At 39.9% G+C, this 15,745-nt stretch overlaps 1 protein-coding gene across 2 annotated transcripts in view; it reads left to right on the forward strand.

The window, feature by feature from the left end:
* IQGAP1 (IQ motif containing GTPase activating protein 1) overlaps window positions 1–10,380 on the forward strand; it is a 55,768-nt gene extending 45,388 nt beyond the window's left edge. For both annotated transcript variants that reach the window (XM_010390872.4, XM_039557498.1), the window contains exons 31-38: window positions 188–290; window positions 1,723–1,858; window positions 3,155–3,242; window positions 3,671–3,883; window positions 4,965–5,131; window positions 6,526–6,648; window positions 7,513–7,621; window positions 9,167–10,380. In XM_010390872.4, the coding sequence (XP_010389174.1) occupies window positions 188–290; window positions 1,723–1,858; window positions 3,155–3,242; window positions 3,671–3,883; window positions 4,965–5,131; window positions 6,526–6,648; window positions 7,513–7,621; window positions 9,167–9,280 (1,053 nt within the window). In that variant the 3' untranslated portion in view covers window positions 9,281–10,380. The remainder of the gene's footprint in view (window positions 1–187; window positions 291–1,722; window positions 1,859–3,154; window positions 3,243–3,670; window positions 3,884–4,964; window positions 5,132–6,525; window positions 6,649–7,512; window positions 7,622–9,166) is intronic.
* The last annotated feature ends 5,365 nt before the right edge of the window (window positions 10,381–15,745 follow it).

The following is a 15,745-nucleotide window of genomic DNA, read 5'->3' on the forward strand; positions in this document are numbered from 1 at the left end:
AGTTATGGCTTCACTAAGTTTCTTTGAAAGCATTTGAATGTGTGATACTGGCACAGCTCTGAATGTTGATATTGCTGCTTGGAGTTCAGTAATTTTTTTCTAAAAGATGCCAGCCTAAAGTAATGAAATTTTACTATCTAGAAGGAGATGTACTGTTAAAACATAATTGTTTTTTCTGTTCATCTAGTTGCTCTTAGACCATCAAGATGCAATTGCTCCTGAGCACAATGACCCAATTCACGAACTGCTGGATGATCTTGGAGAGGTTCCTACAATTGAGTCCTTAATAGGTAGTCTAGTTTGTTCAGCTAAAGTAATATGTGATATTACCTTAAATGACTTAAAGTGCAGTAAAGAAACAATAAGAAATCATGACAGGTCGTTTGGGAGGATGTGCTCTGAAAAGCAGCAGCAGATTCATTGCAGTGTATTTCCTCTGCAGAAGTTTTTTGCCCAGAAAAAAACATAGGTTCTTTCCTTTCTCCCCACCCACCTCACCTCATCCCACTCTAGAAATTTCTGGAAGACAGATGGATATTGACATATTTTCTTTGTTCCATTATGCTGGAGCCATTTCTCTGTGCTTGTGTCCCTGTTCCAGCTTGTTTGCAAAGATCCGTCCTTTCTGGAGATCTGTAGGTGTTCCTTTCAGAGTGTGGTAATAAATGTGTTAAATAGCATGTGTTTCTTTAGGAGTCTTTGGCAGGTGGACTCCTTTAGAGTTTTTTTTCCATAAGAAAAATAGAATTTTATCCTCTTCTGGTTGGGGGAAGAAGGGACTAACACTACTAATCTGTGAAACTCTTCTGAAAACCTGAGCCACAGTTTACTGCTTCAGGATATAAAATATACTGGAAAGATGCACAAGTTTTTCTCCTTCCTTGGTTTCTGTGTTGCAGTATTTGAAGTTTCTAGTCTAGTAGTGGGGAGGGAAGCAAACCAGGCACAGTTTTTGGAGAGGATGCTCTGACAGCAAACAATTACCTTGAAGTTGCTTGATGACAATGGTTGGAACCTTCTAAAGGAGTGATTGCTTGCACATTTTCTTCCATGCACTAGCAAAGAACAGAATGTAAGAACTGTTGACTGAACAAACATAGACCATGGGTTTAGCTAGAGCTTGCCCTCCTTCCCCATTTCATTTTTCCTGTGTGCATTGTGTCACTGTGGCTAATATGTCAGAGGTAAATCTTTCTGCAGCCCTTTAAAAAATGGGGGGGGGGAAGATTCCAACAACTGTTCTGGTGAAAGTTCATATGCAATTGGAGCAAGAAAATTTCTTTTTGATGGGATAGCTTTGTTTAAGAGAAGATGACAAGCTTGCTTGCTAACAAGGGTTTTGCTCTTATCTTGAAACATTTATTCTAATGAGGACATGAACATATGGGCATCATCATATTTTTGTTTCTAAAATACTTTTGGCAGTTCAGCCACTCTTTTCAGTGAGATCCTGAGATACAGTGTGGAATACACAGAAGTCTTTAAGGCATATGAAGTGGTGATTTTCTGGCCAGTGCATTCTCTTAGATTTGCTACGAAAAGTCTGTAATATATTCAAGATGATGTCTTTAAAAGTTGGTTTGATTTTTGAAGTGTCCCTTTGACAGTATAGAAAGCCGTTAAGTTTTTCTGTGATCTGTTATGTAGGGAAAAATTACGAGGTCTTGACAATCAAGAAGGTAAAGAATGTGATTTAATCTCTAAACTCTTTCTTCTTGCCAGGGGAAGGTTCTGGCAATGTTAATGACCCCAACAGGGAAATGCTAGCAAAGACTGAGGTTTCTCTCACACTCACTAATAAATTTGACGTTCCTGGTGATGAGAATGCAGAGATGGATGCAAGGACAATTCTGTTGAAGTAAGTAGGGGGTAACTACTTGGTATGTTACTCAAAAGAAGGAACAACTGGAGCTTCAACAGTTAATCTGCATGTGAAAATAAGAGAACTGAGGCATAATTTAAAGAAATGTGGGGGGACTGTTACTCCAAATACACTGAGATTGTAGTCATGTCCTTTTCAATGCTGTGGCATGACTTTTAATAGATGAAGACTAATAACCCTTTTTAGAAGCATAGGTCTTACTACCCTAATGGAAAGAGGGCAATGGACTGTCAGGGATTTTGTTATTGCCAGAATCTTTATTCTGGAAAACTTTTTACTGATACTGATTCTTGGCTAGTTTTAAGCAAATCCCTATTGCTGAGATATATAGAGCAGTGACCTAACATTCAGATGCATGTTTACTTCCTCTGGTGCATTCCTGCTCTGATGGTAGATAGTTTAATTGAAAAATCTTCGATCAGCATGAAAAATGTTCAGTCTAGGTAGACAAGTGATCTCCCAGAAGAAAATTTTGTCTCCAAAAATTACTTTAACTGGACTTCTTAAAAGGTACATCACTATTTTCCTGTCCACCAGAAGAAGGTAGCATTGATTTCAAAAGTAAAGATTTCCCAGCTGCACTGGAAGTCATCTAAGTTGTGAATGATGAGGAAGGTGCCTATGTGATGCAGTTTGTGTGATTCCAGAAATAATTCCAGCCTGACTGCAAAGATGCTATTTTCATTGTGTGGCTTAAGGGCAGAAGTGCTTCAGAGTGGACACTGACTGTGATTAAATCTCAGCTCACATCAAGGAATGACCCTCTCTGTCACCAGACTGGAGTTGAGATCTGCCTTGTCTCCCATGCACATAAGAAAATAATCCTTTGGAGTTTTTAGATACCTGTTATAGCTCATTGAAGCACACTTATGGATGGATAATATTAAAGGGCTTTTCTGGTTGCACAAATTGGCTGCGGCTGCTTTATCTTTCACCTTGAATGCAGCTTCTGTGGTCCACATGGCAGTACAGGGGCTACCTTGTAATATATGGGGTAGCATCCTTGCTCTTCAAGGGAGTTTTGGGGAGCAAATTGTGCATATTACAGAGAGGAACCTCACGGGGAACTGGTTTCCAATAATGCACTGTCCAAAAAGTAAAGTGCTTCTCAGGGATCTGGTCTGGTCTAGCCTGTGACTACCTAAGTACTTGTCCAGTAATAATCTGACTTTGGATAAATCAGTAACATTGGTATTGTTGCAGAACAGAAGAGTATTTTAAAGGTCTTTCTGTTTAAATTTTTTTCTGCTATTCTCGCCAATTTCTTTGCAGCACAAAACGTTTAATTGTTGATGTAATCCGCTTCCAGCCAGGGGAGACACTGACTGAAATTTTGGAAACTTCAGCTACCTCAGAGCAAGTACGATGTTGTTTATCTCTGCTGGTTTTAGAGTAGGAAATTATCATCTATCTAGATATATGTGGGTATACGTGGGACTCTCCATTTCTGTATTGCAGTGAAGCTGTCCACCGATGATGGAGCAGGATGTAATGATAATCAGGAGGGTGTACAATGGAAGTAAATTGTGTGTGTGAACCTTACTCCTGCAGTAGTTGCTAGAAACTGCTTATGTAGAAGACCCTTTTAGATGGTAGGTAGGCTTCTGCTGGTTCCCATATGTAGAATGTGTTCATCAAAATGTGTTCATTTGAGTCAGTACAGGAATCGCCAGGCAAAACTCTTTATCCTGTGTTATGCCAGAGATCAGACAACCTGTTCCTGCTTCTTTTTGTCACCTTAAAATTGATCTGCTTATGAACTTGCAGTTTTTTGTTTTCTTCTTCTAGGAAGCAGAGCATCATAGAGCTATGCAGAAACGGGCCATTCGTGATGCTAAAACTCCTGATAAGATGAAAAAATCTGTCTCTGCAAAGGAAGATGGCAACTTGAACCTTCAAGAAAAAAAAGAAAAAATCAAGGCAGGCCTGAAGAAGTTGACAGAACTGGGGACAGTGGATGCCAAAAATAAATACCAAGAACTAATCAATGACATTGCGAAGGTATAACATTTGGTTGTTCCCTAGTAATCATAGTGGAGTTTTCCCACAGTTTGCAGCATTGTGAAACTGGCATGAGTTTTCAGAAGGAGAGTAAGGTTTTTAGTAGCTCATTTATAGACAAAAATCATACCTTTTGTTGCAGCATTTCCACCTCTTGGCATGTGGGAAGTCCTTTATTTTTATACAACGTTTCTGTTCTCTCAAATGACTGCGTTGCCAAGTTCTCAGGTACTTTAAGAAAAAACTTAATAGCTTGGAGGGGAAGTCCTGGTGTGTCATGTGTTTTTCTGCTCCATTTCACTGATTTAAGTAGTGCCTCTACAAGCTTATTCACACAAGGAAGTTTTGCCCATAACTTTAAGACGTCCTAACTGTTACTTTTATTTAAATGTGCCTGTTAAAGAATACCTAAACGATAAGGGGGTGGCTGTGAAAAACTTACAAAAGAGATCCAGTACTGTTGTACATTGCTATAGTGACAATGTATTTTATATCACAATGTTTACTGAAAAACTATTTGGGAAATGTTATGTAAGTAAACCAACTAAATAATTGCCTTTAGGGATCTGATAAGATTTAATTGTACTATAGATAATATGTGTCACATATTAAAGTAGCAGTCAATGAATGTAGTGGGTTTTTGTTGAGGTGTTAAGGCAAGTGATGCTTAAGGGCTGACTAACAAAGAAAAATAACGAAGACTGTGTGCTGCTATGGTTACAGTGCTTGATTTGTAAGATACTTTCCCTACACAGTGGTGGCAAAATTGCTGCTTTTGTATGATGTGCTGTCAGTGCCCACTCTAGTCTTTGCAACTAAGACGGAACTGAAGTTCGAGAAAGCCACAAAAGGTGCAAGTGTACTGCTGTGTAGAGTTGGTTAGTTCCGCAAACAGTTGTCACAGAGAAGAAACTGTGACACTTAAACTGGGGAAAGTGCAACTGAGTGCTCAAGCCTGTAGCATGAAGCAATACTAAACAAAATCAAATGGTATGTTTCAAGTACTCAGTGGCTCTGGGACTGAGCACCTGGAGAGCTCAAATGACTGTTAAGTCTCTGCCTGTCTTTCTCTGCGGTGTAGGATATCAGAAATCAGCGTAGATACCGTCAGAGAAGAAAGGCGGAGCTAGTGAAGCTGCAGCAGACATACAGTGCCTTGAACTCCAAAGCTACTTTTTATGGAGAACAAGTAGATTATTACAAAAGTTACATAAAGACCTGCTTGGATAACTTGGCCAGCAAGGGCAAGTAAGTATCTTGGAACCGTAGAACCATAGAGCGGTTTGGGTTTGAGGGGACCTTTAAAGACCAGCCGTGGGCAGGGACACCTTCCACTAGACCAGGTTGCTCCAAGCCCCATCCAGCCTGGGCTTGAGCAGATCTGGGGTGGGGCAGCCACAGCTTCCCAGGGCAACTTGTCCTGGGGCCTTACCACCCTCGCAGGGAAGCTGTTGGCTGCAGTTCTTTGAGTGCGACCATCCGATTGAGTCCTTATCCATCAAGTGGTCCATCTACCAAATCCATGTCTCTTCAATTTAGATACAAGGATGTTGTGTGAAATGTTGTTGAATGCTTTTCACAAATACAGGTAGATGATGTCAGTTGCTTTTCCCTCATCCAGAAATTCTATATTAACCCCTTTGTAGCAGGTCACCAAATTGGCCAGGCATGTGAGTGAAGGTATTTTGGCTGTCACCAATTACCTCCTTGTTTTCCATGTATCTTAGCATGGTTTCCAGGAGGATCTTGCCAGTCATGGAGGTGAGACAAACTGCATCTTCCTTATTTCCCTTTTCCAGCTGGTAGGAGCTTCACTGGACTGCCACATTTTCTCAAATATGATAGATAGTGACTTAGCCACTTCTTCCACCAGTTCCCTGAGTACCCACAGGCACATCTCATCAGGGCCCACAGACTTGCACCCCTTCAGGTTGCTTAGATGGTCTCAAACCTCATGACCTACCAGCAGGTGGTTCCATGGCCCTAGAAGTGCTTCTTAACAAGAAGCATGTGTTGCTAAGAAGAACCATATAATGCCACCTGCTCCAAGCTCCTCGTCCAAGCTCTTTCTCACAGCGATAGTTCTAGTGAAAGGGTCTCAGCAGCAATAGGAAAATACAGGGAGACATCCTGGTCATGAATGGGGTCAAAAAGACAAACTTGAAAGACTTTTTGGTCCCTTTGGGAGAAGGGAGTGCAGAGAGTCCAGTGCTATGAAGCTTGTTGCCCGCATATGCACTTGCTGCTCAGTCAGTCTTTCCTGTCATCCTTCTTAGGAACAGAGAATGAAAATAACATAGTTACCTACAAGGAAACCCTTGATCACAAGTTGTCCCCTTTTTTATGCCAGAACAAGTCAGCTTGTTTTAGTGCTAGACAATTCAGATTTTCTGGGAGGGAAAAAAATTGTTATCTTCTCCAGTGAGATGAGAGAATGTGAACCCTTTTCATCTGATCTGGGCTACAAGTGCTTTGTAGGTAAACTCACTAGTAGAAGTACATCATTATCTATCATTAGTCATAGTTCATTAGCTATACTGATTCTATCCCCTCTGCCAAATAGGATTGAATATTTACTGCTCAAAATGTCTTTACTTGTTTGAGTGACCTTCTAATTTGTTTGGTTTGTCTTTTTTCCCCAGAGTCTCCAAGAAACCTCGAGAGATGAAAGGCAAAAACAGTAAAAAGATTTCTCTGAAATACACAGCAGCTCGACTTCATGAGAAGGGAGTGCTTTTAGAGATTGAGGATCTGCAAGGTAGCCAGTGAGTATCTCTTTAAAGCTCTTTAGAGCTAAATAACCTTTTTGGAGGAAAAGGAAATAGGTATGCTGAATTCTTATCTTTTTCTTAGAACTAGTCTAGATGTTGATAGTTGAGGACCAGAAATTCTGAGATCTATTTGAGATTGTGTTGCACTGTCTTGCAATTTTGTTCTTGGAATTTTAGTATTGTTGGTAGACTTAGCTATTAAAGCTGAAAAATTTGTTTTGATGCCTAGGCTGGCATCACTAGGGCCAAGAAACCTTGCATAGTGATCACTCTTCAGTTCTCTTTTTCTGGTTGAAGCAAATCAATTCTTTGATTGAGAAGTGTAATGTGATTTAAACATGACATCCTCTTTTCCCCAAACCCTTCTCTGTCCCCCCCACAGTTATGGAAGGGTACCTCCTTGGGTGAATTGTTATTATGGTTAATAGCATTCATTGTTAAAAAATCAGCTTAATGCTAGCTTGAGTTTCTCCAGCTGTAGTTTGCTAGCCTTGAGAAGCTGGCATATCTTGTGTGGAATATAGAGGAGCTGCCTGTTACTAGAATTTTTTCAACCCTGAATCATACTTTGTGCACTAAATGAGGCATGAATGTGCAGCACTAAAGTAGACTGTTTAGATTGTACAAGCTAACTGAAATTACCCTGTTTCCTGCTGTGCTTATGTGAAGATGTGATCTACCTGCCACAGAATCTGTTAGGCTTCTGTTCATTGTTGTATTGAGTCTGGTTGGCTTTTACAGGCTCATTCCCAGTGGGGATAATAGAATAAAGAGTTACGAACAAAATTCTTAGAAATTTATCTTTGTCTTATCTCATATATTGCCTCCCTGTGATTTTTCATTTCTCAAATTTCACAGGTTTAAAAACGTGATTTTTGAAATCAGTCCAACAGAAGAAGTAGGAGATTTTGAGGTTAAAGCAAAATTCATGGGGGTACAGATGGAAACCTTTATGTTGCATTATCAGGTAAGAACTGTCCTATTTAATAGTGTCATGTAAGTTCCCCTTGCCAGACTCTTCATCAAAATAGCAATGACATGGTTTTGGCCTAAACAGTCTGAAAAATGCTCTCAAAAATAACCCATTTGTTGCAGGTGATACAGATGCAACACATAAAGGGGGATCCAAACTCCTTTTTGTTTCTTCACTAATGAAAGCCTGATGTCAGTCTGTGTTCTTAATTACGTTTATACATATGCACACAAAACAAGCATTTGCATTTTCAACAATTTCCTGCTACAGCAGAGAGCTTGAGAGTCTGTGGCAGCAGTCACCTGGGCTTGTGTGTGATGGCTTCAGCCAGTCATTATGTATTGGTATTCTTTCTGCTACCCTATACTTGCCCGTTTCTTTCCTGTTCTTAGGTGTCGTCCTTAGGTGTCAACCTTTACTTAGGCCACCAGAACAGGCATGCTGACTGACCTTTTCCCAAATGGCTCCCTGTTCTTTTTCTCATGCCAGTAATGTTACATGTGGTGTCTCCGTCCCGTTCTTCCACTTCTTTGCCCACCCCCGTCCATCTTGGTCTTCATTACGTTTGTTAGTTGTGGAAGCCTCAGGCCTCTCAAAACAGATAGTGTGCAGGAACACCTTGCATTGCAGTTAGTTCATGCCACCTAGCTGGCTGCTGGGATGGACAGCTGCCTCACACCTGTCATTTGTGTTGAGGACTCCCCTAGTTCGTTCTGGTCCTAGTCCATCAGAGCTGGTCATGAACTTCTTGGTTCATGGGGCTACTCGCTTCTCAGGCACATGGTTTACTATACCACTATGCCTTTGTAGCAGGGCTTTGCAGATAAAGTAGATGCTGTCAGAGGACAGCAGCAAGGGATGCAACATCACACACGCCCACCCACATGCCCACAGCTACCCACCCTGTCACCTGCAAGGGTGGGATTGCTTCAAGAATTTAATCAGTGAGATAAAATCAGTGCAGGTGCATTGCTGACAAAGCAAAGTGTAACTAGAAATACTGCCTTACATAAACACCTCAGAGATTGAATCAGCATCGTATGCATAGTGACTGAGATGCCATTTCTTTTTGTGCCCTAGATTAAAGTGCTGTAAGCCACTTCCCTGAGATCTGTGGCAACTAAAGCTTTCAGAAAGGGATACTGTGGAATGCTGTCATGTTTCATGGGTACATGATAGAATTAGGCACATAGGAAACCCTTTCTAAATGTTAAAGCAGCTTTATGGCTACTGTGTGAATAAGAAGGATAGAGATGGCTAGATCTGAAATTTGGCTTTCTTAGAATGGTCTTCTATTTCTGCTCTCTTTTGTAATTTTTTTTTTAACCCTCTGCTTAAAATAATTAAGATCTTAAATGCCTTAGAATGACTATTTCTTACACAGTAAGAGTGGATCTTTAATTAGTCTCCTGCTTTTCTATCTTACGCTGTGTACTTTTTCATTGATATTCCTTAAGATCCTACTGTTCTGTAGGGTCTTTTTTTATTCTCTGTGAGCTGTTGAGGGTTCCTTACTCATTAAGATATTCTCTTTGGCAGGATCTCCTGCAGCTGCAGTATGAAGGTGTTGCTGTCATGAAGTTATTCGACAGAGCAAAAGTGAATGTCAATCTTCTGATCTTTCTTCTGAATAAGAAATTTTATGGGAAGTAACTGACCTCTGCCAGCAAGTCTGTGAAAGGGGAGATGGGTAGAAACCTGCACATGCAACTTTCAATAATGTAGTGATGTATCAGTATATTCCCACCCTGTGCTAATTGTATCAAATGTATCATGAAGGAGGACTGAGAACCTCTTGGGAATTGACAGCCCTGATTGCGTCTTCAGGGAGTTGGTTTCTTGTTTATTTATAATCTTCAGCTTTGAAGATCCCCTTTAAAGAGGTTATTTTAGAATGTATTTTTACAGGGGTTTGGGAATTAAACTAATATTAGAGTATACTTAGACCATCTGAATGCTTAATTTGCCTAATTGTGCGCTTTGTGAGGCTTGAATTCTTGTTGCCTGTGCAAAGAGAAAGCTGTATAGAGATCTGTTAGCCTCTTCCTGATAGCCAAAAAGGGGTTGCAGGCTGTATTTGGACTCCAGTTACTCTCAAGCAGCAATGACCAATATAAAACACGGTCAAGGTCCAGGTTACCCTTTTGTTTGCAAGCTTGCATTGGTAGAGGTGGCAGCAGGCAGTTGCCAAGATTAGAACTGCTGCGGTCAGGGTAATCAGTAAGCATCATAAACAGTTACTGGACTATTTGTGATTATGTACTACAGCCACATATAACAGCTTTAGTGTCTCACTGTTCTTGATTTGCTTCTGTTTATCACACTGTAGTAATTTACAGGTACCCTCTTAAATGGAGGGACCGTGGAATGTATTTACTAATGCTTATAGATAAAAGATTTTGTGGAAGGGAAAAAATGTCTTGAGACATGTTAATTTTTAATGTTGCTTGCAAAGCATTTGAAATGTAAAATTAACTTTTTTTTCCAGTTTAGAGCAATGTTCTTTGTATCTGTGTCTGATGCAATAAATGTTAGGCTCTACCTACAGACTTGTCCAAGGAAGAAAAGTATGTCAAATAGGTTAGCTTTTAAAAAGTTAATTTTTTTCTAGCTATACTCAAGTTCCTGTTTCTTTTATTATGTCATGGGGGTTTTGTCTGTGCTTTTTCACAGTGGTGGTGGTGCTGGCTGTTCCGCTGTATCCAATAAAAAGGCAGAGACTCTTAAAAAATATAATCTGGCCTTTAAATTCATTTGCTTCAGCTGTCTCCCCAGTTTTTTCTTAACTTTTTTTTAAAGGAACATATTGCCTGCAAAAGTCAAGTTGGCCTGCTTGTTCAGGTTACTGTTCGGAGTTTAAATGAACTGTTTGATCTACACTGAGGCAGTTCTTTCAGCTTAGATTTTTTTTCTGATGGAAGGCACTCCTAGTATTTGGAATGGCTGTGTCACTGACTATAACTTTTCTGCAGTTCTCTTGGAAGGAAATGTGTAAACGTGCTGGTATTTAGTCATACTCTCGTGTCGGTGCATGTGTGGTCCAACACGATAACAAAAGTGGCTTACCAAGTCCGAGAAAGATCATCTGAAACAGGGATAGGTCAGAACTGGATTTCCACTGTAAGAGGTTTGAAATGGAATAAAGGGCTTGCCTTGGGGTGGTTTTTTTTTTTTGTGGGGGGGGTGGGGGGGGGGGACCTTGTTGGTTGGTTGGTTTTTGGTTTTGGATGTAGTTGTAGTAAAAAAGAAGGTATCATCATTTCCCTAAAGAGTTTTCTTCTGTATCCAGCCCTTTACTCACCTTGAATTTAAGTCAGAGAAGCCAAGGAACTACAGCTCCTTTGAGAGCTTTTATACCATGTGGTAATGACCTCCTCCCTTTTCATGGGCATAGTGGGAACGAGAGGCGGGCCCTGCCAGGGGTATATTAACCCTAGCATTTGCCAAAGGGGTTCATTGCCTTTCTGAGACTAACTGGGATAAGAGCACTTCTCTTATTTCAATGAAGGGGATCTTTCAGCTTATCTCAGCTTTTTTTTCAGCAGCTGCTTTTGGCCTCTAAAGCAAGAGGCTTTGAAGACACCATGAAAAAGATAGCATTAAACACAGGGAATATTTAAGTTCATGATTTTGGATTGAGTATTCAGAGGTGGTAAGGTGCTTTTGTAATTTCAGTTTTTGGTTTTTTTGGGAGCATTGTAACTTCCAGATTGTGTTGAGTATGAAACTTCAAATTTTTTCAGCACATTCATCGTGCCACTAAAGGCACCTGCCCTGTGTCAAAGATGCCATCCGAAATCAAGTCGTCCAATAGGTGAGTTGTGGATTGCAACCATGTGGCAGGATGTGTCCTCCCCCTCTCTAGCACAGATAGTTGTTGCACATGGAAGAGATAACCCAGGCAGGGCACAGGCCCAGCATGGGGTCATCTCTGGCACCAAAAATGCTCAAGCCCCCAGCTAAGAATCAACATCTTATTCTGGAGAGCAAATGTGGGAAGAGATAAAAGAAAAATAAATATTCTTGGCTGAGAGTCACTGTTTTACAATCTATAAAAGACGCATGAATTATCACAGAGGCAGAAGTCTCTTACGCACTCCCAGAGAATGTGTGAGACGACTTCTGCTGAAGCTTGAACGCATCTTTGTTGTTACTTTTCCGTAAATTGAGGGAAAGGATTTCAATGTGTGCCCCGTCAACAACTGGATGGCAACATACATTGAATCCTAATCTAGGATTTCTTCACTAGCTGTATTAAAAAATGGTACCCTATCATGCACTGTATATTTAGCTGCTAATAGTTTCTTTTGTGCTTTCCTGTGTAGTATGTAGTCTGTTTTAAGTCTTATGTCTGTTAGTTTTGTGTCTATTAGATAAATAATTCATTCTATACCAGACTGAATCAGCCATTATTAAAGAGCTTGTGAACAAGAGTGGGTTTTGGGGTGCTGGCCACCTCAATAAAACAAGGCAGGGACTTATCTAAACCCCCCACATCTATTCATAACAAGCATCTCTGTCACTGAGGCACAGCTAGATCCTGAATTATTTACATTTTCTGTACATCTTAATGGTGCATTCCTGTGTAAATAGGATTTAAATTATGGGATTTAAATAAAGTTTACACTCCTCTTTCAGGTAGAAACAATTTGATCTCTGTCAAATCTGAATGCATTTATCTGAGGCTTTTACATGCAAGTATGTGAAGAGAGGGGTTCAAATTCAAATTCTTTGCTGTGTGGGGAGAAAAAGGTGAAGCCAGGTCTTAATACATCAGTTATAGAAAGAGTTGGACCCTGCAGCATAGACAGCAGCAACTTTAACACCTACAGCTTCTCTCCTGGCAGAGGACATACTTTACTGTCCAGCGACCAATGCTGAGCCATGACTGCAAATGAAGGAAGAAGGGAAAACAGGCTGGGCTGCACAGTGCCAACCTGTATTAGAAATAAGATATGGCATAGTTTAATCCTACTGGTAACAAATGTTTGTGCATCCCCAAACAGAAAACCCAACTGGATTTACTTGTAAATATTCACAGAAGTAACTTCAAGAATAAATGAAAGGAGAGCAGAGGTCTTTTTTCATATGTAACAGGATATGAAGTCTGGCTTTAGGTGCAAAGGAGATTTTTAGACCAGCTGGCCTTCATATTCCAAGGTATTGATCTTTTATCCAAAAAACAGATAAGCTAAGACTGTAGATTGTTGTCCCTGGTAAACCTAACAAAGAAATAGCAATGCTGTCATCTCAGTGAATGTGGCCATGCAGTGTAAGTGGCCCACAGCACTCACCTGGCTGTAGCTCAGACATTCAGGTTGGTGGCAGACTGCAGCCAGGTAGCACAGCATCAGATCCCAAACCAGGGCTGTTTCTAAGCTTTCTTTTGCAATACTAGCTCCTTGAAACATGGAGCTTTACTGTTTAATTATTGCTACTGAGAATAAGAATTCTGGACCGTAAAATGAACAAGTACTAACCAGCAGTAATGTAACTGGGAATTGCAGTTGGTTCCTGTTCTCACCTAGAGAAAGAGCAGCAGCCCTGGTGGATTACAAAAGCTCTACCAGTGCATCACTGCACAGTCCAAGACTGACTGTTCCCTAGCTATTTGAAACTGTTGCCTTTTTAAATGTAAGTTATCTACTCTATTTAGGATTTATTCATTTTTTACAAATACTCTCTTAAAATACTTGATCATATTTTCAGCATTGGTCTAATTTTCTCAATTACCTCTCAATAACTATATTTCCAGTGTACTGCCTACCTCTTTTTATGACTTCATATGCCAACAATTTCCCTATCTGCTCAGCCCAAAATGATGTGCTGCAGTTTTTATCTTCCTTGTTTTGGGCCACTCCTCAGAGACACTGAAAATAAAGTATCAAGTAGCACTTTTACTAAGGAAAACTTTTATTTCAACTGTGCAATCAATCAGTATTTAGACAGCAGTTTCATAAACATTTGGCATTTAAACTTCTATTACTTTTTGGCATGACCTTGGGGTAGTATATAAACAACCCTGGAGGGGAGAAATTAACCAACACACTAGGTAATATTTACTAGAATGCTAGAAAAAGAAAAACAAGTCCACATTATTAAACAAAATAGTTTTTAAAAGACATTAAAAAGTTACATTCAAATCAGGGCAAACATTAGCTTCCCTCATGCAATGGAATTCATGGAGCTGATCCCCTGAGACAAATATAAAATTAATACAATTCAGCTCCATCCTCCATTAGCCAGTCAGCCATTGCTGCCCTTAGAAGAAAATGGCACACGGAGTGAAAGGATCCAGAACACCAAAATGTGAGATACACACCTGGCTCCTACACTGGCAAGTCGTTCACAACTTTAAAAAAAAAAAAAAAAAGAAGCCAAACAATCAAAAAGCAACATTTGTGTAAGTCCATTTTTCATATACAGTCAGTCTTCACTGAAAACACACCAGGCAGATGCAATGTGAGTATATGCAACCATGAAAAGCTGGATTTTTTTTTGACTGAACCCTATGGAATCAGAGGGCCCAACACAGCAAAGCCTTAAGCATGTTTTTACATCCCTTTTGAGTCAGCCAGGAGGACCAGGCTCAGTATGAATCCAGAGGGATTCCAAAGAAATAAATGTACTCGCATTTAAGCTAAACTGAATTTGTGTTCTTTTCTCTGTTAATAGTAAGTGATTTGGGTTTGGACTTGTATTGAAGAACAGTGGTTTTTGAAACACATGTTCCAAAATACTACATAGTGTTATTACAGAAAGGTGCTCAGTATTTCCTGCAGACAGGAATCCCTCTGCTTTAGAGATTGCCTACCATTACCAGAGCAGCATTTGCAGCAACTGGTAAGTGTGTAACAATTGTTCAACCTAAGAACTACCACTTTAGCAATTACTAAGTGTAATTCTGCTTTCTGTTTTCTGAGAATAATGTCAGTAAAATGGTTTCTGTGAAATACCACCAGCATTACACCTGGGCAGCTCTTTTTGGTTGCCATGAATGGGAGTTTTGGCTAAACATGGAGTGCCCTACAAAACCTACCAATGTTCCCCGTGCTAGGAGATGGACTTTTCCCTGCATGAACTTCATTCTGTCATGGATAAAATGAACAAGAGCTCAGAGCTAGCTCAGAGTAACATTTTACTGAGAGCCAACAGTAACTCTGCTTGTGTACACCCAGGCTGCAGCAAATGAGAAGTCATTCAAGTTAACTTGATTTGCAATGAAAAAGAGGTAAACTGACTTGAAATACTCAGTGTTTACTACAGGCTAATACTGGATTCATGGAGAGTTACAGAGGACCTCCTATGCATGGTGACTTTTCTTACAAAAATCCATTTGCCAGTGGGAGTTTTAACCATCTAAGTCTTCTGTCCTTTTAAAATAATAGTACTGTGAAGGTTTAAAAAACAAACAAACAAAAGCTTATTTTGTCTGTCCAGACTATGCAAACTGAAATACAAATTAATTCTCCCATTGGCTTAAAAAGAAACAGGATGAGGACCCTGATTCTAATAAGGCAGACAAGATGAAGTTCACATCTAAAGTATGGGATTAAACCCAGAGAGGGAATGAACTATAAGAATAATTAAAAACAGGCAAAACAATCTCTTCATATTCTTTTCTGTTAAAAATAGCATCAGTTATACAAAAAATGGAGAGCTAATATAGGAAATTACTGAAAGTGATATGTAGAATTTTCAGATTTCTCTTACAATAGCAGAGCTATTAAAAAGTAACCAACTGATATGCCCTGTTCTGCACAGCACACACATTCCCAATTCTGGATAACTACTGAAAGATGACAGTGCTTTGCATTTGTTAAATATGGAGAAAGTACACAAGTGTAGCTGTGGGCAGATTGAGCATTCAGTTTTGGCTCCAGGTCTTGCAGAACAGGCCTTGCTGTGGCAGCTGAAGGGCAGATCCTCTCTTACAAACACCATCACCATGGCAAGTCAGTTTCAAGGTTTCCTCTGTAAGTTTTGATGCTTTTCAAGTCACATCAATGGTAACATTTTTGCTTTTTTTTTAAAACACAAGGGTTGCACATACACTCATTACACCAGCCATGGCTCCTTAGTTCTTACTACACTTAAACAAAATCAATTCACACAGTG

The sequence above is a fragment of the Corvus cornix genome, chromosome 10 (assembly GCF_000738735.6).
Source record: "Corvus cornix cornix isolate S_Up_H32 chromosome 10, ASM73873v5, whole genome shotgun sequence".
Classification (NCBI taxonomy): Eukaryota; Metazoa; Chordata; class Aves; order Passeriformes; family Corvidae; genus Corvus; species Corvus cornix.